The sequence below is a fragment of the Choristoneura fumiferana genome, chromosome 8 (genome assembly GCF_025370935.1).
Source record: "Choristoneura fumiferana chromosome 8, NRCan_CFum_1, whole genome shotgun sequence".
In the NCBI taxonomy this organism is placed as follows: domain Eukaryota; kingdom Metazoa; phylum Arthropoda; class Insecta; order Lepidoptera; family Tortricidae; genus Choristoneura; species Choristoneura fumiferana.
The window spans coordinates 9,356,629-9,378,197 of record NC_133479.1 but is presented as its reverse complement, the minus strand read 5'-3'; the positions used below and the strand labels follow the sequence as shown (position 1 = coordinate 9,378,197).

Sequence of the window (21,569 nt, the reverse complement as noted above, 5' to 3'; positions counted from 1 at the left end):
ACAATATCTCCGATCATCATTATGTACCTAATGATGTCAATATTCGACCAATTACCGAAGGGAAAACGATCGCAATTTTCATTCATCCTAAAAGCTGATGATAATGTTTTAACGTATTCAGCAGGCTGCGTGCGCAACAAGTTTTAGGACAACTGTTGAGTCGGTGGTTTAATAATGAATGCTACTTCAAATAACTTACTTAACTTAATGAGGTATACATAAAGGGCCCTTTCAACACAAAGTAAACGCAAATTATATTTATATCATTGGTATTAGGTACATTGTGCTAGGTGTACCTACTTAATTATTCAGTAATGTTTACAATATATTTTTAATATAAACTTATACATTTTAAGAAATACCCACTACGCCACAGTCGGTCGTTTTAATTCAACTCGGTGATCTGCCTTAAGCGAATAAATTTATATGAAACAAAAAATTATAATGTTATTCTTAACTATTTAGCTAATTAGGTATCTTCTGTATCTCTCACTCAATCGAACAAACCGGTGACTAATCGATTTTATTTTTAATTATAGGACGTTCATTGAAATGCTCACTTCACTTAAATTAAAATGAAAACAAAGGATTCGCGTAACATTTTACATTTGATCATCAAACGACTGCCAACTTCTATTGTTTCACGCAGTAATTCAGTTATAAAATTACAAGTCACATTGGTTTTCTAAGCCTTAACATTTGCAACATTGTCTTTTTGGTACCTAAATCAAAATCACAGTGATATTAAAGTGCTTGTAGCATAGTTTCGTGATATCAGCAGTGGTAGAGCTGTTTTTTTACGGGTATGTGTGTGTGGTTAAGGCGTAGCATGTATTTTTATGCTGTTTTTGTGTACCTGGACGTTCCAAGTGGCCCCCGAGGCGGGGTGGGCGCGCCGCAGCGGCCCCGTCACGCTCCGTGCCCGCCGCATGCCGACTGCCGCGCGCGTCGCCCGCTCTGCGCACGCATGCAGCCTCTCAGCTCCAGAGACCTTATTCTCTAATGCATTCGGAATCACGGCCGTTTTCATCACTTCTTTCTGTCACACGGTATGACATGGGGATAAAAAGAGATTGCGAATGCGATCGCGAGGGCTAGGGCATTAGACAATACAGCCACAGCTCTCCGGACCTATTCAACTCGATCTACATAAGCTGGAATGCCATATTTTGTTCTACATTGCACGACACCAGGGAGCTTAAAAGGCCAGTTTCACAAAGGTTTAATTAAAAGTTTGAATTTTTTCGTTAGTTTTCTTTCCCGTGAAAAAAAAAACTTCATAGTGCTCGCAATGATCCTCATGATCCTCAAGGGAATATGTCTATATGGCTAAATTTCATGTCTCTAGCTTCAACTGTTTAGGCTGTGCGGTGTCTGTCAGTCAGTCAATCAGTCTCTTCACTCTTCAATACTTATAGGTACCTACAACAATACAATACATATAATTTAAATGCATGCAATGCATTCTGTGGTAGACACCAATGTATGATTAATTCCTAAGGTGCCAAATTGAATCAAAAATGAAACATATTGCTGCAAATTCTCATTATAAACTAGCTTTCCACCCTGGTTTTACATTGGTGTACTTAATTTTTTTAGTTTTCTTTCATACAAATCTTCTTCTATGACAAACACCTATTTACAACCACAATCATACTCATGAGCGTACTATACTTTCAGCAATAGCTAAATTAAATATCTTCTTCCAACCAATACCACTTTATCAGGATTATATGGAACTTAATAGATACCTTATACTTATTTATGGCCCGATATGTCGAGCCTCTGAGTAAACGGCTCGTAAACGATGTACAACACGGTTTGATCCAGTTAAAGTTATCGGTATTTAGAACGTGTTTTGGAGACATTTTGCCTCAAAAAGTTACGGTAAGACAATAAATAAGTTCTTATACTAGCCCGTTGCCCGCACCTCCGTCTGCGTAGAATTCACTTATCGCTACTTATCCCGTAGGAACTATAAATTTTTCTGAGATAAGAACTATTCTATGTCCTTCCGCGGGACTCAAATTTCGGTTCAGCGGTTTATACGTGATGGATGAGGTAACAAACAAAGAAACGGACTTACAAACTTTCTCATTTATAATATTAGTGGGATGGGATATTTAAACGATCAAGTCGTTTATATTTATTATTTTATATGTAATTTTATTAATATAAATGGGGGAAATATGAAAACGGCGGCTCTTACGATTTCGATGAAATTTGCTATGTGGGAGCTTTCGGGGCGAATAATCGATCTCTAGTAGTAGGAAGTTAATATTGACTTCTAAAATTTTATCAAATTACAATCTAATTTTATAATTAAAGGAAGCTAATTTATGGGTGTTCAGTTACAAAAGTTAAATTATGATTGGTTTTTTGGAGTCTTTTTGTGTTTTTTATTTCAACTCCAAATTCGTTACTTTTACGGGTATCCCGTGAAACCATATCGAAAATACAAACTGAGACATGGATGCACAGAAAAACCAGAAACAGAACCCAGCGATAATGCCCGAGCATTATGAAAAACCGGTCAAGAGCGTGTCGGACACGCCTTAAATAGGGTTCCGTAGCCATTACGAAAAAATCAAGTAATATTTTTCTGAGGATTTCGTATTTTATACGGAATCTTCCATAGTTTAGGTATATTTTATACCTTAGGCTGCTATTTACTCTTAAACTACTAATAATTCTCAAGCAAACTTAGCCGTTATAGTTTTCCTTGAAAGTTTGGTATACTTACTACCATCCTGAATTTTTTCAAAATTTTCCACCCTCCAGTTTAGATTTTAGAGGGGGGGGGAGGGGCGCTCGATTTTTTTTTTATTGTACCATTTTGTCGGCATAGTTTACATATATATCCGTGCAAAATTACAGCTTTTTAGCATTGATAGTCCCTGAGCAAAGCCGCGAACGGACAGACAGACATGGCGAAACTATAAGGGTTCCGTTTTTGCCATTTTGGCTCCGGAACCCTAAAAATAACCGATTTATCCCTTGGTCCACAACATATATGTATTATTATCACATCATACAAACAGTCACTACCTAGTGATAATAATGATAATTAATTAAAAATATTCAGTAATTGACATAAAAACCCCACTTGTATTATGACAGAAATGATATCCCCTATATGAAATAAAAAAATAGAATAAAAACACGACTAAGACACTTTAACAACACACATGCACACACACACACACACACACACACGCGCACACACTACACACTCGAAAACATAACCTCAAAACCTTTATTTCTGGCGGCAATCGAGTCATAAATAAGTGATCACTTTTGTACCTTGTCACTTTAACGTCATGTTTGACAAGCCATACGAAATTGTCTAAGCGACAAGATACAGAAATGATCACTTATTTATGACTTTGACTGTACATGCGAAGTTTGGCTGAGTATGATTTTAAGGAAACTGACAGAATTATAATAATAATAATAAATCTTTATTTCGCATAAGTAAGAATTAGGTACAAACAGGTTCATGCTAAGATGAAAAAAGAAAAATAATAAATTAAAATCTATCTTCTTCAAAATTCACAAAAAACTCATAACAACATGCAGCGAATGCATACAAATCGCCAACAGAACTCCAACTGGTACGAGTAACGTGCATAATGGGTATTGTACACGTGTAGCCAACGTACATAGTTCTCGTAGACCCTCGTAGCCCCTCTACGAATACGCTACGACGCTCTACGAAAATGTATATCCGTGTAGCATCAATAAATATTACCAGGGGAGTACCGGACTTCGAAAGTGCATTCAGACGGGCTTAAAATGAACCCCCAATAATAGTAGATTATTGTCGTGGCCTGGAAGTAGGCAATTGCTGGCTGAGTTGAGTATTAAAAGCAAGCAAGTTCGCAAGCTCGTCCGTTTAACTAATACGAAGCCAGCAATTGCTATTCCAGCCGAGACTAATATAAAGCTTTTCTCAAAATGTATTATAAAATTTAATTTTATTCCAATATTTTTTTTATGCTTTCGCGCCTTTTTTCATTAAAAATAAACTGCAGGTGTATTTTTCCACCGAAAACACCACAAACTATTTCAGATCCAATAGAAAAAGTCCGGAGTTCCAACAAAATATCTGATACCGACCGGCCATTAGACTTGGCTGTATACGACTTGTGCCAACATTTCCATGGCCTTTTTCTTTAAAAAAAAATGTGACTGATTGCAGGCGCGCTAATGAGGGCTATCGCGTATGAATTCGCCGCTAGAGGCGCTAGTGTAGCGTGAGGTCTCCGAAATGTCAAATCTCATAGTTTTTGGGTGAGCTACGCGGGTTTATTTATAATTAGAATATTTTTCTGAATATTTTGCAACCTCGTATCTACCCGAATTGTATATAACAAATCAACACTCTATCATACTTTGTTACGTACGCTATGTGCCTACGGATCAGGCGCTGACCAAACACCGCGCGCCAGCGGCGGACGCAGCCTCCAAGAGTTAGTCAATTGCTAGCATCGCATTGGCTCAGGCTCTTAGGTTAAGTTAGGTTTAAGAACTATTTAATGTAATTTTTATATTTTAAGTAAATTTATTCCATCTAATTGGGTTTTTGGGCTCTTCGCCTGCACCTTCCATATTTACTTAACATAAATATGATTCTAAAGCAATTTTATGTGGCCAGATACGAGGTTGTGAAGTCTCATAAATAAAGTTAGTGGAACAACCAACCCCACCGGATGATTACCGGATGGCCAAGTGGTTAGAGAACCTGAATACGAAGCTTGAGATCCCGGGTTCGATTCCCGGTCGGGGCAGATATTTGTATGAATAATAGGAATGTTTTTTCTCGGGTCTTGGATGTTTAATATGTATTTAAGTATGTTTATCCCTTGCCTAGTATTCATAGTACAAGCATTGTTTAGTTTGGGACTAGGGCAATGAGGGCTATCGCGTATGAATTCGCCGCTGGAGGCGCTAGTGTAGCGTGAGTTCTCCGAAATGTCAAATCTCATAGTTTTTGGGTGAGCTACGCGGGTTTATTTATAATTAGAATATTTTTCTGAATATTTTGCATTAAGTACCTGAAATTAATTATGGCAATTATGCAATACGGGGCGCGGCAATGAATGTCTGTGTTTTGAGACAGTTTTGTCTTTCGGAAACTATTGTCCTCCCTTTTTTCCGAACAAAACGGGACTACGCAACACTGTGGTTACTCGATATTTTTATGGTACGGTTTTAAGGTGTATTAAATATGATTTTAATCTAAACTTTGTTTTCACGCCCGTAATAACGACTTTGAAAGCCCACACTTAAAAACCTCACGCAACAGTGGCGCCATCTAGAAAGACAAAAAACGATAGCCCTCATTGGTGTCCAGTGTCCCATGATATTTATGTAATTATTTATATTTATTTAACTCGACTATAAGACATGTAAGACTATAATACACATGTCAACATAATAAATATTAATTAACAATTATGATAGTCTTAGCCCGGTTTCTGCGAGGGATAAGATTGGATTAGAGTGCATTAGATACAAGATACATAATACCCGGACTACAGTACTCCAAAGTTGTTAGTATCCGAACTAGCGGCAGGTCGCCTCTAGTTAAGTCCGCGTAAATCGCCGGCTTGGAACACAACTTAACCACAGCATAGCATTCACATTTAACTTCACATTGTGGCATAATGGTCTTGTACATACGCTTGGTTTTCTCGCGGACAAAAAGCAAATTAAAAATGTTACTTGCGACGTACCTATATGTTATGTACCAAGTGATTAGTACTAGACAGGTAAAGATTATGCTTTTCAAAGCGTTTTGCCAATCTTTTTATGTGTGCAGCCTGTGGGCTAACTTTAGGCAGACGACTTACAATGGCCTACGAGTCCAATACAATAACGCGTTCCGGGTGCTGATGGGGCTGCCGCGATTCTGTAGCGCCTCGGGTATATGTTTGCGGAAGCGCGCACAGACGGCTTCGCTGCGATAATGCGAAGTAGATGTGCCTCGATGCTGCGTCGCCTTCGCGACAGCCCCATAACCGCATCCTGAGTGTTTTGGCAAACTGCTGGGACTCCCCTATTCTCACCCGTTGGATACGACTGCATAAAGTCAAGTTACTAATAAAAGGGTGTGCTTGTCATTGTAGGTACCTACTTATTTGTAATTTTGTTGTAATTGTGTATTGTATTTAATATGTCTTTTTTGATCTGTACTAACCTCTACTTTATACGATTTAGGGGCGTTATCATCATCCATTGATTAGTGTTAACTGGTGGTTAGGTGTGATGCCGTCTCTATTTGTTTTGTTCGAATAGACGGAGACGGCATCACATTTAACCGTCGGTTAACACTAATCAATGGATGGTGATACAGCCCCTTAATGTTTCTAATTAGACCCGTAGGACTACGTTTTGAGGCTTCAAAAATATTAAAGTTGTTTCTTTTTCGCATATAGCTTCCGGAGCATTTGCCCAACCTAATACAAAAAATTGTGTCATTTTGGGTGCCTGCATAAGTAGAAATTTAGGTATTAGTGTTTTCCATTAGTATTGGACGAAAAAAAAATTCAAGACGAAAATTTTACTTTCTTATTAATATCTGAGCAGTAACTGATATACATAGGCATTTTGTGTCATATCCATCCACGGGAATCCTGATTTTTAACCAGTACCTAACATTTCGCCCAACTAACTCTAAAAGAATATTACAGTTTGTTAAAAAGATGTCAGACGTTTTAAAATACTGATATCTGTTATCCAAAATATTTTGTGTCAAATTCATCCACGATATTTATAGATATTAAAACCCTAAAACCCTGTAAAACCCACAAAAGAAAATTCAAGTTGTTAGAGTTTACGTGTTTTGATCATTAACGGTGTAAAAAAACACTATTCATAATTTGTGTCATTTTCATCCACGGATTCTCATTATTTGAAAAAAAAAACTACCACGAAACGTACTTCGCGCGAATGGCGAGCGCGGGGAAGAGTACATCGGGTGCTTGAGCGCCGGCTGGCAGCGTTCGTTTGTTTATATTACCCGCGGCTTCGCACGCGTAATCTGACAGTTTAATTGATTTCGAGATTTTACTGAATTCTCATGGGTAATCCCAAAAATTACATCATAGTTATCATTGACTTTGTATTAAAAACAGCTGTGCAAAATTTTATGAATTTAAGTCTAGCGCTTGTCATTTCGAGATTTTATGCCTATCCCATGGCAATTTTTTACGAGATACCTACCTAATAAGTTTTAGTTTTTTTTTTGCTGATTACTTTTGGTTGACTGTAATTTCATTGTTATCTAAACAACACTTCCGTACCAAATTTCAAATCGATGTCATTAATCACTGAGGCGTTCCCTTCTGAGGAGACGCTCCTGGCTGCTTTACCAAGATGTTACTACCAGATACCGGTGTGAAGTAAGCGGCCAAAAGTTAGAAGCCGATTATAACCCAACCCAATTAAGAAGTTTGAGGTTTTATTTGCATTTGTGAGGTCTGACAAAAACACACACACACTAGTTGATATATGATACAAACTAGTTTATATTTAGTAGTTAGTATGACACAAACTAGTTTATATTTAGGGACAAGTATTCAACCTGAACGTCTGGTGAAGCAAGAGAATTATTGCCAGCTACACCAGATTAAAACAAGCAGCATATAAAACTTCGAAACTAAAATGAAAAAAAAAAACACCAACATGGAAATGCGAACCTCTTCAGGTCTTTCCATAAAATAACACTGGATACTAAATGCTTTCTACTAAAGCTGCAACTGCTAACTAACCTCAACTAGTCTAGGAGCCACGCCCGATTTAATGAAAGCGTTGTATTTTTTTTGTAATAAAATGAGAAAAATGACATGTTGCAAATAGCAAATACGAACCTCCCCAGTATTTTGTGGCATGTTATTACGCACGTTGAGAGCTTTCGATCAACGCTTCAAGTGTCCAGTAACCTCATTTTAGTTTTGAAGAAAAGGTAGAATTAAAGTTAGCGGCCGAAAATAATCAACAAAAATAAAAAAAAACATTGATTAGAAAACGTGTTCCTTCCAGATATTTTATTAATACGATTATGCATTTGAAAAGATTTCCATCAAATCTGAAACTGCCCATAACCAAAGCCTAGTACGGGAGTTACGCCCGAATAAAAGTAGGCGTCCGAAAAATTTTGCAGTAATATGACAAAACGACCAACTTGGAAATGCGAACCTCTTTAAGTCTTTCCATATTATAATACGGGATACAAAGCTGCAAGAATTTACTAACCTCATCTAGTTTAGGAGCCACACCCGATTTAAAGAAACTGGCGTATTTTTTTTGTAATAAAATGAGAATAACAACTTGTTAGAAATGCGAACCTATCCAGTTTTTTTCTGGCATATTATTACGCACTACGCCTACTTTTATTCGGGCGTAGCTCCCGTACTAGACGTTGGTTATGGGCAGTTTCGGATTTGATTGAAAGCTTTTTAAATGCGTAATCATCTTATTAAAATTTCTGGATGAAACGCGTTTTCAAATTGTTTTTTATTTTTATTTGTTTTTTTTTCGGTCGCTAACTTTAACTCTACCTTTTCTTCAAAACGAAAGGAGATTAGTGTTCATCGAAAGCTCTCAGCGTGCGTAATAATATGCCAGAAAAAACTGGAGAGGTTCGCATTTCCAACATATTGTTATTCACATTTTATTACAAAAAGAAATACGCCGCTTTTTTTTAAATCGTGTGTGGCTCCTAAACTAGATAAGGTTACTAAACTCTTGCAGCTTGTATCGAAAGCTTTTAGTATTCAGTATTATAATATGGAAAGATTTAAAGAAGTTCGCATTTCCAAGTTGGTCGTTTTTTTATATTACTGCATACATTTTCGGCCCCCTACTTTTATTCGGGCGTAGCTCCCGTACTAGATGTTGGTTATGGGTAGTTTCGCATTTGATTTCGATCAAATCTCATCTTTTCGCTTTTGAAATGCATAATCATATTAATATATAATATCTTTCCAGATATTAATATAATATCTAGGAGGAAGGCGTTTTCCAATCAATGTTTATTTTTATTTTAGTTGTTTTTTTATCGGCCGCTAGCTTTAATTCTACCTTTTCATCAAAACGAAACGAGGTTACTGGACATTTGAAGCGTTGATCGAAAGCTCTCAGCGTGCGTAATAACATGCCACAAAAAACTGGAGAGTTCCCGTTTCCAAATTGGATGTGGCTCCTAGACTAGATGAGGTTAGTTAACAGTTGCAGCTTTTATAGAAAGCTTTTAGTGTCCAGTGTTATTTTATGGAAAGATTTGAAGAGGTTCTCATTTCCATGTTGGTGTTTTTTTTTCATATGGTGTAGCTGGCAATAATTTTCTTGCTTCACCAGACGTTCAGGTTGAATACTTCTCCCTGAATATAAGCTAGTTATTGTGTTTTTGTCACTCTTATGAACACACAAATGCAAATAATAACTTAAACTTCTTAATTTGGTTGGGTTATAATCGGCCGCTAACTTCACACCGGTAGGATTGTTGACGCTAAGCGCTGCTATTTTAGATATGCAGTGACGCGATAGCCAGGTTTTAGAGCTGGGCACACTCCTTGACCATACAAGATATCCATCTTCCTTTAAGTTCGAGTGAGAGAGAAGGGGCTTAGGGGCTAGATCACATCCTACTAATATTATATATGCGAAAGTTTGTATATCTTGATGTTTGTTACTCAATCATGCTTTAACGGCTGGGTAGCATTAGCTGAAATTTGGGATACTTATAGATATAGATATCGATTTAAATTAACTATATATATGCGTGACGACACGACACGACACGACAGATAAATACAAATCCGACTTTAGCGTCATAAGCAGGATCCACGTCAAATTTCGATCATTAGAATTTTCGAACTTAATGCCAATCAGTTAAAGTTGACATTAGTTTTGTCGACTAACATACCATTTCTAAATTTTTATATAAAATACAATACAATACAATGACTCTTTATTGTACACCAAAAATAGTAAGCGATACAGAACAGGTACACAGAATGAAAATTACAAGGGTAAACAACAGGCGGCCTTATCGCTTAAGAGCGATCTCTTCCAGGCTTAGAGCAACGCGGGCTTCCTACCGGAAGGGAGCAACCTTAGCGGTAGATTACCTTTAAAATAGTTCTGGCGTTTGTTGCGGGGGGAAATGTGCATACAAGTGCAGTTCGGCTTATTTAGATGCAAAAACAAAACTGCCAACTGACTGTAATGACGACGTTAACACATAAATAATCCAACAATACACTAATAATTCGTTTACAGATGACTCCAAACTAACACATTGACAGTAACATCATTAAGTCATCGCTTTATCGCTTATGCGATTTATCGCTTGACCGATCCGAAATTTGTACCGCTAGGACTCGATGTTGGTAAACGAATCCGACAATAATGTACGTCTTTGTTGTTTAAATGTAATTAAATAGCAATAATACGATAACAATTTACTTCCATGTGAAATGTAACACCATAATTTTGCAAGCTTGATGTCCCAGATCTCTTTTTACAGCAGGAAACTGAACAATTCGGTATTTTTAGCACCGCTGCGTTCACTCGCGCTTCTCGATTCGGTCTAATAGTTTGAAATCCGAGCGCGCCTTGTTTTATAAAATTCGTATGCCCAATTGGGCTTGTACTTTGACAGAGGGGAACGCGTCGAATGGCTACTCCCTTCCGCCCGGGTTGCTCTAAGCTTCCAGGCAACCTTTTTTATATATAACTATCAGCCTTTTTGATTCTTAAATTAATGTACCTATTATTTACATACTTCATTATTTGAATAGGTACTACATTCAGAGTATGCAAAAAAAGAAAGTTATGCAATTTGTTCATTACGTAGCGGAGATAAAAGTCAGTCAATTCAATACTCATTAAGTTATATAATAGGCGAAGTACATAGTTTAAGGCCAGCGAAAAAAAATGAAAGAGTTAAAAACATTGCAGGATCGCTATACTCGACAACAATGTCGCATTTAAATTTTATTATTATCAAGTCTCAAACTTGGTCACGGTAATATCTAAGTTGGCACAAGTCAGGGCTATTACGAAACTCGAAACTTGAAGTTCGTGTCGTGCGGTCCCTCTGACACTTACAGTATTTAATACGAGAGCGAGAGGGACAGTACGATACGAACTTCGAGTTTTGAGTTTCGCAGTAGCCCTGCTGTACCTACAGCCAATTCAATCTGGTTCCAGAAAAAAAAACATCTAGCAAATCAAAATAACAAAACAAAACAAAACAACTGATACCTACCCATTAGGTATCAGTTATTTTGTTAGAACCTCGGACTTTTTTTAATGTGTGTGAAACAGCTCGTGGTGTTTTCAGAGGAAAAATACACCTGCAGTTTTGATATAAAATTAAATATCGTAATACATTTTGAGAAAATGTTTATATTAGTCTCGGCTGGAATAGCAATTGCTGGCTTTGTATAGTTAAACGGACTCGCAAGTTCGTTCGTTTAATACTCATACTCAGCCAGCAATTGCCTACTTCCATGCGACGACAGTACTTGTATTATCTAATATGAATGCTTCCCATAGATGAAATCGTACCGAACGAACGTGTTTGCGTGCTTATGCCCCCCGTCGCCCCGCCGCTTGACCGCGCGGCCCGTTTCGACCGCAACCATTTGTTTTTATGTTTTATTCATTTAAATATCGTGGGCGAAAATGACACAAATTTACAATGTCGATTTATCATGCATTTATGATATAAAATATGTGAACTCTAATGACTATAATATTTTTTGAAGCGTTTGTAGGTTAAGAAAACAAAATAATTTAAAATCTTAAAATTGCGTGGTCTAATTTGGCACAACTTTTTTTTATAGGCGTATGTAAGTAATCTGAAATAGGAAATAAATATTTCATAAACTGTAATTTTTTTTCACACCATTTTTACATACTGTCCATATAACAGTTTGCACTGGACGAAAATGACACAAATTTGGTTTACATACTCCACAGGCTATCCTAGATATGATGCCATAATTATTTTTAAATTTAAATTTATTTTGCGAGATTTATTCAAATAAAAAAAAACAACCACAAATCTTCAAATTGCTGAAAATGCAGGCAGCAAAAATGACACAAAACGCTACAATAAGCTTCATAGGTACGACTGTACCCACAGGCAAAAAATAAGAAACTTTAGAATTCTTGAAACTTAATACCTCAAAATAACGTAGTCCTATCGGCCTAAATGTAATACTAACCATTTTATGAACAATGTCATAAATAAAAAAAAATGAATTAATAAGGGCATTATGAATAATGACAGGCTATACCGGACAAAGTGATAATTATTATTTATCAATCACATTGTCCGGGTATTATGAATATTGCTACATGATCGTTGGGCAATTTGTTTTTTTTTATTCGACTGGATGGCAAACGAGCAAGTGGGTCTCCTGATGGTGAGAGATCACCACCGCCGATAAACATCTGCAACACCAGGGGTATTGCAGATGCGTTGTTTTATTTTATTTTCAGGATCCAAAACCCAATATCTGTCGGTCAGGTATTCAAACTATTTTATTCAGAAGTTAACTCGTATCGTTGTCATATTAAGAACTCTTAATTAATTTTTGAAAACTACTTCAGTAATTAATAAGTACCTAAGCATTGTTTTTTATTACATTATTGCATTAACTATTAACATGATGCCACCGAATAATTTTAGTAAGTATTTTATTATTTATTTATTTATTTATGTCACTGTAAAGTCATGTACATTAAAGTAGGATGTTATCGTTAGGTACATAAGTCAGTCCATGACGCCCTGCAAGGGCACACAATAATAATTACAACTAAATTAAATTAAATTAACTATTACATTGTATCACATTTACATTGAATTCAGTTAAAATCATGCATTTATATTGATTTGATTATGATTAGATTATGTCACATTGTGGAGTTAGTAGGTACATACATACATATATGTCATCAAGTTTATCAGTTAATACTAGATTTATTTACATTTATAGTGTTTTATACTTTCATCATTAAGGAATTCATTTACAGAGTAATAACATTTTTCGATTAGGAACGTTTTTAATTTATTTTTGAATTTATTGTAGCGAGTTTCTTGCCTAATCGATTCTGGGATTTTATTTGCGACTTGGATACACTTATATTGGGGGCCTTTTTGAACATTGCTAAGTTTGACTTTGGTAAAAGCAATTTATTTTATATTGTGTCCTTGTCGTACTTATATCTTTGCTCGCTTTGAAAAGATCAGGGTGTTTGCGGGTAAAAAGTGCCGATTCCAGTATGTATAATGAGGGTAAGGTTAATAGTTTATGATTTATAAAGTGTTGACGGCAGCTTTCCGGAATACGTATGTTGGCTAGAATGCGTATGCACTTTTTTGCATAATAAATAGTTGTTGTGCATCGGAGCATCCCCCCACAGTATTACGTCATACCGAAGCCAGGCAAACGCGTACGCATAATAGGCAGTTAAGGCACATTCAAAATCTGTTCTGACTTTTAGAACACTTAGTGCATATACAAATTTGGATAGTTTTGTTTTTATGTTTTGAATATGAGCTCGCCAGTCAATCTATCGTTACACCTAACAATTTAAATTCGGATACTTCTTCAATGTCTGTGTTGTTTACTTTTAACTTCAATTCCAAAGATGTTTTCTGTTTAGGTTTAAATTGTATAACTTTTGTTTTCTTTAAATTTATGTCTAAATTATTATCTTTTAGCCATTCTGCTACTGTGTTTAGTGTGTAGGTAAGTTTCAGATTACATTCAGCGCTATTTGCGCCATTAAACAATAATGAGACGTCGTCAGCCAAAATTACACATTTTGATTCTGAGTCTAATACCCTTGACAGGTCATTGATGTAGACCAGGAATAGGAGACACGCACAGACACTTCCCTGAGGAATTGAACAAGTAGTACAACGCATTTGTGAGGAGATCATCGTTATTTCATTGGTGTTTTTATTGTAATAGTCGATCTGTACGTATTGTTTCCGATTTTGTAGATAGGATGTGAACCATTTATGAGCTGTTCCGCGTATTCCCATGTTATACAACTTCGTTAGCAGGATATCGTGGGATACTCTGTCGTATGCTTTGGTCATATCTAAGAGTAACCCAACACCATATTTTTTCGTGTTAATATGATCTAAGAGGCTTTGCATGTACGTATAGACCGCGAGGGATGTTGAGTGATATTTTCTGAAACCATATTGATTTTTGTCAAATAAATTATATTTTTCTAAAAATTTATATACTCTGTTCGACATACTTTTTTCGAAATTTTTTGAAATCGCTATGGGTCGATGTTGGCTTGGGTTTGTCGCGTCCCCACCCGGCTTTAATAATGGTTTTTATTTTAGATACTTTTAATATTTCCGGGAATGACCCTTCAATGAATGACTGATTGATCATTTTTGTCAATGGTTTTGCTAGCTCTGCCGCACATAGTTTTATTAGCGTTGACGGTATTTCATCATTGCCCAGGCTTTTTTTGTTTTTTAGCTGTCTAATGATATTTATTATTTCAGTTTCAGTAACGGGTCGTATGTATATAGAATTTATTGGGGGGGGTAGATATTGCGTGGGAGTAGACGATTCACCTACGGAGGCAAAATATTCATTTAACACGTTTGCTACTTCTTGAGGTGAATCTATAGGTATAGACATGTCAGCGGTTTTAATAGTCATATTTTTGTAATTTCTATTATTGTTTTTATTTAGAGTATTGTTTATAATTCCCCATAGCGTTTTTGTTTTATTAGTCGAATTTTTCATTTTCTTCGCATAATTTATTCGTCTTGACATTTTCAAACATTTTTTTAGAATATTTTCATATTGCTTGTAATAATTTCGAATTAATTCATTTTTACTTTTATTTACTATTATTTTTAATTGCCTTTTATGTTTACATGATTTTCTTAAACCCTGCGTCATCCAAGTCTTTGTACCTTTCGTGGTCATTAATTTTATTCTTTTTTGTGGTATGTGTATGTTTAATATTTCTGATAATTTAGTGTTATTAGGTAGGTAGACACCAATAATAAACAAACAAATCCACGCTCCCTGAAATCTCTCGATGCGGATTCGAACATCCTTACATCCCGTAACATAAACCAGGATGATGTCGTTACAATATTAGGTACAACCTATTCACATAAGTCTTTGAATGATAAATGAATAATATCTTACCCACCCGCAAGTTTAATACTCCAGAGATATCAATCTGTGTGTTTTCATAAGAGAAATGAAAATTTACTACCCTACAGAAGAAAAAAGTTTGTGGTTTTGAGGTAGCCCAGAGGGTAACCAATAGTGGTTAAGTAAAGTTTCAACGTGACCCGTGGGTAGTTTGTCATTTCTAACATCTACGTAGGTATCTATTTACAAAATAAATAAGTTACTCGATTTCCATGCCAAGTGTTTGGTAATTACCTACCTATATCGAAAATACAAACTGAAATATGGATGCACAGAAAAACCAGAAAAATAAGACCAGCGCTGGGAATCGAACCCAGGTCCTCGGCATTCCGTGCCGCGTACTATACCGCTACACCATCGCTTTTCGATATGGGTTTTAAGGGATGACCGTAAAAGTAACAAAAAATTTGGAGTTGAAATAAAAAATACAAAAAGATTCAAAAAACCAATCTTAATTGGTAAGTACCTAACAGTAACAAAAAAAAAACCGGAATAAGACTGCTAAGCTGTAATTAAATTATTTAGAAAAAGTTCTTTTGTGAATTATCATAGATAAATTTGATGTACGGTGATTGAGTGGTGGCAGAAATGTCGAAGACGGCGACAGTATCGTGGGCCTCGGCCGCAGCAGGCATTGCAGAGGGCCCGGGGCCGGCGCGAGGTGTGAGGGCGGGCTGTCACGTGGAGCTCGGGGCGCCGGCGCGGCCGGGCCGCCCGGGCGCGCGGCTGGGCTCGCGACATTCCCCTGCCGGCAGCCGGCCGCTCCGCTATGCGCGCCGTCACACGCCGCGCCGCGCGCGCCGCGCCTCCGACCGCTCCGGCCGCCAGCCGGGCCCGGCGCTCGCCCTCGGCCCGCGACCAGCTCCGCTAGGCTCCGACTTGTATGGTGGAGCGCGTCGGGCGGCGGGCGGGGAGGCAGGTGCCGCCGCGCAGGTGCGGCCCGCGCCCGGCCCGGGTCCGCATTCGCGGCGCGCGGAGACCTCGCCGCGCTCATGGAGCCTCCGTGGGAAGTAGAACTGGAGCTGCGCCATCACATCGAAAACTGCACGTGCACCTGCGACCACATGGGCTACGGGAACTATATGGACTACCAGGTGGCGCCGGCGGCTCACGCGTGCCTCTGCCGCGCGATCACCTCGCCGCACGCCCACGTATGTGTCTCCAGCCAGCCCTCACCCTCACATCCGCATGACACCTGCAACAGTCCGATAGGGATCCCCCATGCTGCCTTGTTTTTAGTGTTTTCATCTAGCCCGCTCACTAACAGTTTACAATGTTTCTTTGTGATTGGCATGCCCTTGTAGATCCAATGTAGGATTTTTTGACATCTCGAGTTTTAATTAACGAATTCAGGTATTTACTTATTTTATATTTTTTTCGCAGACAGATAAAAGTTGTCGAACAGAATTTAGTGAGCGAATCTAATAATATTATTGTTATCAAAATTATATCGTATTATCACCGTTCACAGATCTAGGATTACCATCATTTGGGATAATCAATCAATTATTTTACCCATACTTTGGGCGTCTCCTGCGTTACCAAAATTGTCTCTGGCGTTACAAAAAAATCGTACTTCCAACAAGATATTGCACGGTTTAATAAGTTGAACTTACGTAGGATGGCATGTATTCATGTTCACCATCTATTGAATTACAGAAAAAATATGTTTACTTACAAAAATCTGCAATTGTTTAAAAAATGTCGCGACAGATTAGTGTGGGAAAAGTTGATTGGCCCATTTACCTTTTCACTGCTGCTTAAATTTGAATTAATTACACGTAGGGTTGTCAGGCGTCCGGATGAAGCCGGACATAGTTAGGCTTTTTCAGTGCGTGTACGGCCAAATTAAACGGTGTCCGGCTTGTCCGGCTTTTGTTAGGCTTTCACATTTTGACCAGTTACAATGACATGGTCGCTCGAGCGAGCGGGGCGGCGCGTTGTCGTTTCTGCCCTGCACCGTACGCCTGTCGGTCTGCCTGCCTGTTACCTCTTCACGCTCAAACCGCTAAACCGATTTAGATGAAATTTGGTATAGAGAGAGTTTATGACTCTGGGAAGGACTTAGGTTACCATTTATAACGAAAAAAATCGGGAAAAAAATCGATGCGAGCGAAGCCTTAATAATTTAGGGCATCCGGCCTTTCTGCCTAAAAGTACGGCTAAACTGGATGGTGTGTCCGGCTATTAGGTTTGAGGATCTGGCAACCCTTATTACACGTAATATTGGCTGGGGAACATGACTTACATAGTCATATCTGAATTGATTTATTTGCAACTTACTTCCAGTTCTTCACGTATTATTTATAAAACCTATTGACAATTAAGCGTTCCTTTTTTTATTTGACTGGTAGGAAAACGAGCAAGTGGGTCTCCTGATAGTAAGAGATCACCACCGCCCATAAACATCTGCAACACCAGGGGTAATGCAGATGCGTTGCAAACCTAGAAGCCTAAGATGGGATACCTCAAGTGCCAGTAATATCACCGGCTGTCTTACTCTCCACGCCGAAACACAACAGTGCAAGCACTGCTGCTTCACGGCAAGATTAGCGAGCACGATGGTGGTAGCAATCCGGGCGGACCTTACCTTACTACTTACCTTATTACTTGATAAATATGATACGAGTGTCCTGTGATTTAAATAGCCACGGACAGTAAAACAAGATAAATAATGCATATCAAAAACTCATTTTCTGATCGAGCGACCCGTCTATTATTCCCGCTTGACTTAAAAAGTCGAGGGTTTGGGACGATTCTTTCGAATGTTCAGTTGGGTTTCCTAATTAACTAATATGTATTCTATTTAAGCCAAAAGTACTGTTATAGTTTAACAATTTACACATTCTTGGTGTAGTTTTTATGTAGGGCATATTTATGTTTATAGCTCTAAAGTTAGAAAAAAAAAACTATAACAATTAACTACCTACTTCAAATACAGTTTGTATTATCAAATTGTTAACTGCTATTTTTAGTCATCATCATCATCATCAGCCGGAAGACGTCCACTGCTGGACAAAGGCCTCCCCCTTAGAACGCCACAATGAACGACAACTCGCCACTTGCATCCACCGGTTTCCCGCTACTCTCACGATCACGATCTATTTTTAGTATAGAATTGAAATTTGAGTAAATTGAAGTTCATCATCGAATACCTTTGGCATCGAATACTCGAGGTGCCTACCTTTTTTTTGACATAGTATCGTTTCTTTGGGTTAATGAAAAATTCAACAACGTACACATAGAAACCTACAACAAATACTAAAACTTGATTTTTATCCCACAAAATTGAGGTTGTACTCGTAAGCACCTATTCTCTGGACCCGGGATTCTGTTCAATGTAAATAAATAATTTTACTGAGGGGATGAGTAGGCCTTATCCTAAACTTGTGTAAGTCTGATTTAACCCCTTACTTGCACACTTTCACTCATTTTTCAATTTGTTAATTAGGTATATAATGTTATGTGTATTGTATGGGTACATTAGGTTACTAAATATGATGATGGGTATTATTTTGGTTGATTAATCTGGTATTACATTTTAGTATTAGGACTTGGTTCTCCAAGTCTATCTCTGATCTCCAAGTGTATCTTCTGATACATATGACTTATTACTGGTTTCCGTAATTTTTAATCATGAATTCAATATCATATTAAGAAATATAATTAGGTAACAAAAAACTGTCCAAGTTTGAGTCGTGTTCATACACTGAGTTCCGTATAAATTTAAAAGCCAGCAAAAAAATATTTTTTCATAATATCTATTGCTATGAAAAGCAAAAGCTAGGTACTTTTGGGAACTTTGTGATTTTTGAATTTTATTCCTTCACTTGGTTGTGATGTTGAGCGTTCTTGCTGACTTTCATAATAATATGTAAGTATGTCAACGGGAAGTATCCCACAGGTTTTAATTTTTGAACGTACCTTTTTTTACGTGAACTCATAAACATATTTTTATCGGTTGCAAAAAAGCCGTGTTCCATATGAATTTGAAGTCAATGCACTAACATTTTCCCGAGAAAAATGGTATTGATAGAATTGACAGACACATGGGCGGTTAGATAGATAATTTATTACGGTCTAAAAAGTACATTAAAAACACATTTTCAGGCAATTAATTCTAGGAAATTTACAACAGGACTAGTGCCATCCACGAAGACGCGTGATTTTGTCAAAATTAGACATTAATTACATTGTAATAAGAATCACAGCACGCGTCATCGTGAATGACCTATAGAACAGTACCCGGCCATAAAGATTGCACATCGGTCTTTGGAAAGAGACTCTACTAATTTCGGCTTTGTAGAGTGTTGACACACACTTACGTGACTTTTATCAGTCGTTGTACAGGTGCAATAGAGTATGGACGCATTTAGATGAAAATATATACATAATAAAGAGTTGTTGAAACTCCCAAAAACTTTAAATTGTACGATGGCATCTTTAGGAAAAAGAGGGAAGTATCCTTTTTCTAGTAGTTAGTATGCAACAACTCTCTATAGATATCCGAAGTCCAGAAAGGTGCAATATTTATTTGATATAAAATGTCGCTTTATAAATACGATGATTGATGGACGGTGGCCAGTGTTCGGAAATCGTCGTGAACAGCCAATTGTCTTTTTCCGAAGACCGATGTGCAATCTGTATCGCCGCCTACTGTAACCGCAATACGGATAAATGTCAGCCAGAAAGTTTGTGAAGACGTTTGTTACTCAGAATTTTTTTTGGTCCAGTAGTTCCGGACACACACACCCTCTGGACACACAAAACTTAACCTTTTTGTACGAGTACATGTAAAAGTGCACAACACTTTTTTTATTGTGTTGTAATTTAGACGGGCAGACGGACGGCGGACGGATGGGCTCTTAAAACAAATAAAAAGCCTCATAAAAATTAATAAACGTACTGCCAGCTATCAGGGAATTATTTTAAATACTGATTAGCAGAGTTATTCCCCAATTTATACATATCGAGGATAATCTGACTCAGAAAAGGGTAGAGAAATGGGCAGTGATTTATCCTACGCTGTTATCAGAATATAATCCCACGTTTGTCGGGTATTCCAATTACATACCGGTTTTGATTTTGCCCTAAAATGTTATTATTTGAAGATGTTTAGGTTGCTTCTTAAACCTGCCATTGTTTGTCATAGTACCTAGCCGTGATTTTATTTTATTAGTTTCGCATTATGTAAAATATATTCGCTGAGAGTTGGCAAATCCTATGATATGATAAAGTCACGAAATAGCAACTACCGCTTAATTATAACAAATTTTCGATTGTCACCTGCGAACTGAGTTTCGTAGTACTAGACAACCAGTGTTTGTCAAAGGTGTGGCCCTTTAGTGAGTGGACATGGCGACCATTATTTTCATTTCGTTCTGGAATAGGCTTCGATTGTGTCCGTTAGCTGTTTGCATGTTGTTTACCATTTTTGTTTAGCCCTCTTGTTCTGAGAGGAGGCCTGTGTCCAGCAGTGGGACGTATATAGGCTGGGATGGATGGATGAACACAAATGATCGGCTACTCTTATAGGATGTTATTTGAGCTGTTTCTTTTTGCGCAAAATTGCTGCAAGTTTGTGCGTTCACATATACTTCAACTCGTTCTATTCGAGGCAAGTATCATAGAATCTATTCCATAGTTAAAAAAATATAATATTTGGAGAAGTAATACTTCAAGGACTCAGGCATTTTCATTTATTTACAATACAAATTTTTATTTTTATAGGCACCAATAACTTAGCACACTCCGTTGATGTCTGATTAAATTACTTTTTGAGCACCGGAAGTGATATAGTATAAGAACATCGAAAAATGCCCCTAATATAATAAAATTTAAAGCACCTAATGATCGTAAACTCTGTTCTACTTAAACATAATCATGGCGGGCACGTGTTTCCGAGTAATTTGCACTCTGCCTCGGCTCAAATTTATTCATACTTTAATATTGTTAGAAGATGTTGATTACATCATGTATTTCCGCAACGTTGCGGCATTACCTACCGCCATCAGTTATGTTAGTATGGCTACTTACAATAATTTTCCGATTAGGCCGGCTCCCTGGCCGCCGAGTTAATGACACCACATAATAAATGAGCCGAAAACGTTTTCCCGTTTCGCCCGTTACTCATTTCAACTTGTCCGTCTTATGTGTAATTAAATAAACAGGCATACTTAAAGTTAATAGGGAGTTTGCTTAAGAGTTTTGGAAATAGGTTTGGCGTTTAAAACCGGTGCGTTGGCAGGTTTAAAACGTGGGTTGCTTATTCGCCGACACAGTATTGAAATTGTTTTCTTGCCTTTCAAAGTAATTTAAAGTTTTAAATTTTTGACATCGACTTAT

At 37.4% G+C, this 21,569-nt stretch overlaps 1 protein-coding gene and 1 pseudogene across 2 annotated transcripts in view; one reads left to right on the top strand and one right to left on the bottom strand.

Annotated features, from left to right (window-relative positions):
- The window catches only part of LOC141430428 (uncharacterized), a 30,081-nt pseudogene extending 29,124 nt beyond the window's left edge, over nucleotides 1-957 (bottom strand).
- LOC141430388 (dipeptidase 1-like) overlaps nucleotides 1-21,569 on the top strand; it is a 90,656-nt gene that overhangs the window by 7,810 nt on the left and 61,277 nt on the right. The window contains exon 1 of one of the 2 annotated variants that reach the window (XM_074091067.1): nucleotides 16,021-16,375. The exons of the other annotated variant lie outside the window; for it this stretch is intronic. Coding sequence (XP_073947168.1) covers nucleotides 16,217-16,375 — 159 coding nt within the window. The 5' untranslated portion in view covers nucleotides 16,021-16,216. Of the gene's footprint in view, nucleotides 1-16,020; nucleotides 16,376-21,569 lie in introns of those variants that run through there. 2 annotated transcript variants of the gene reach the window in all.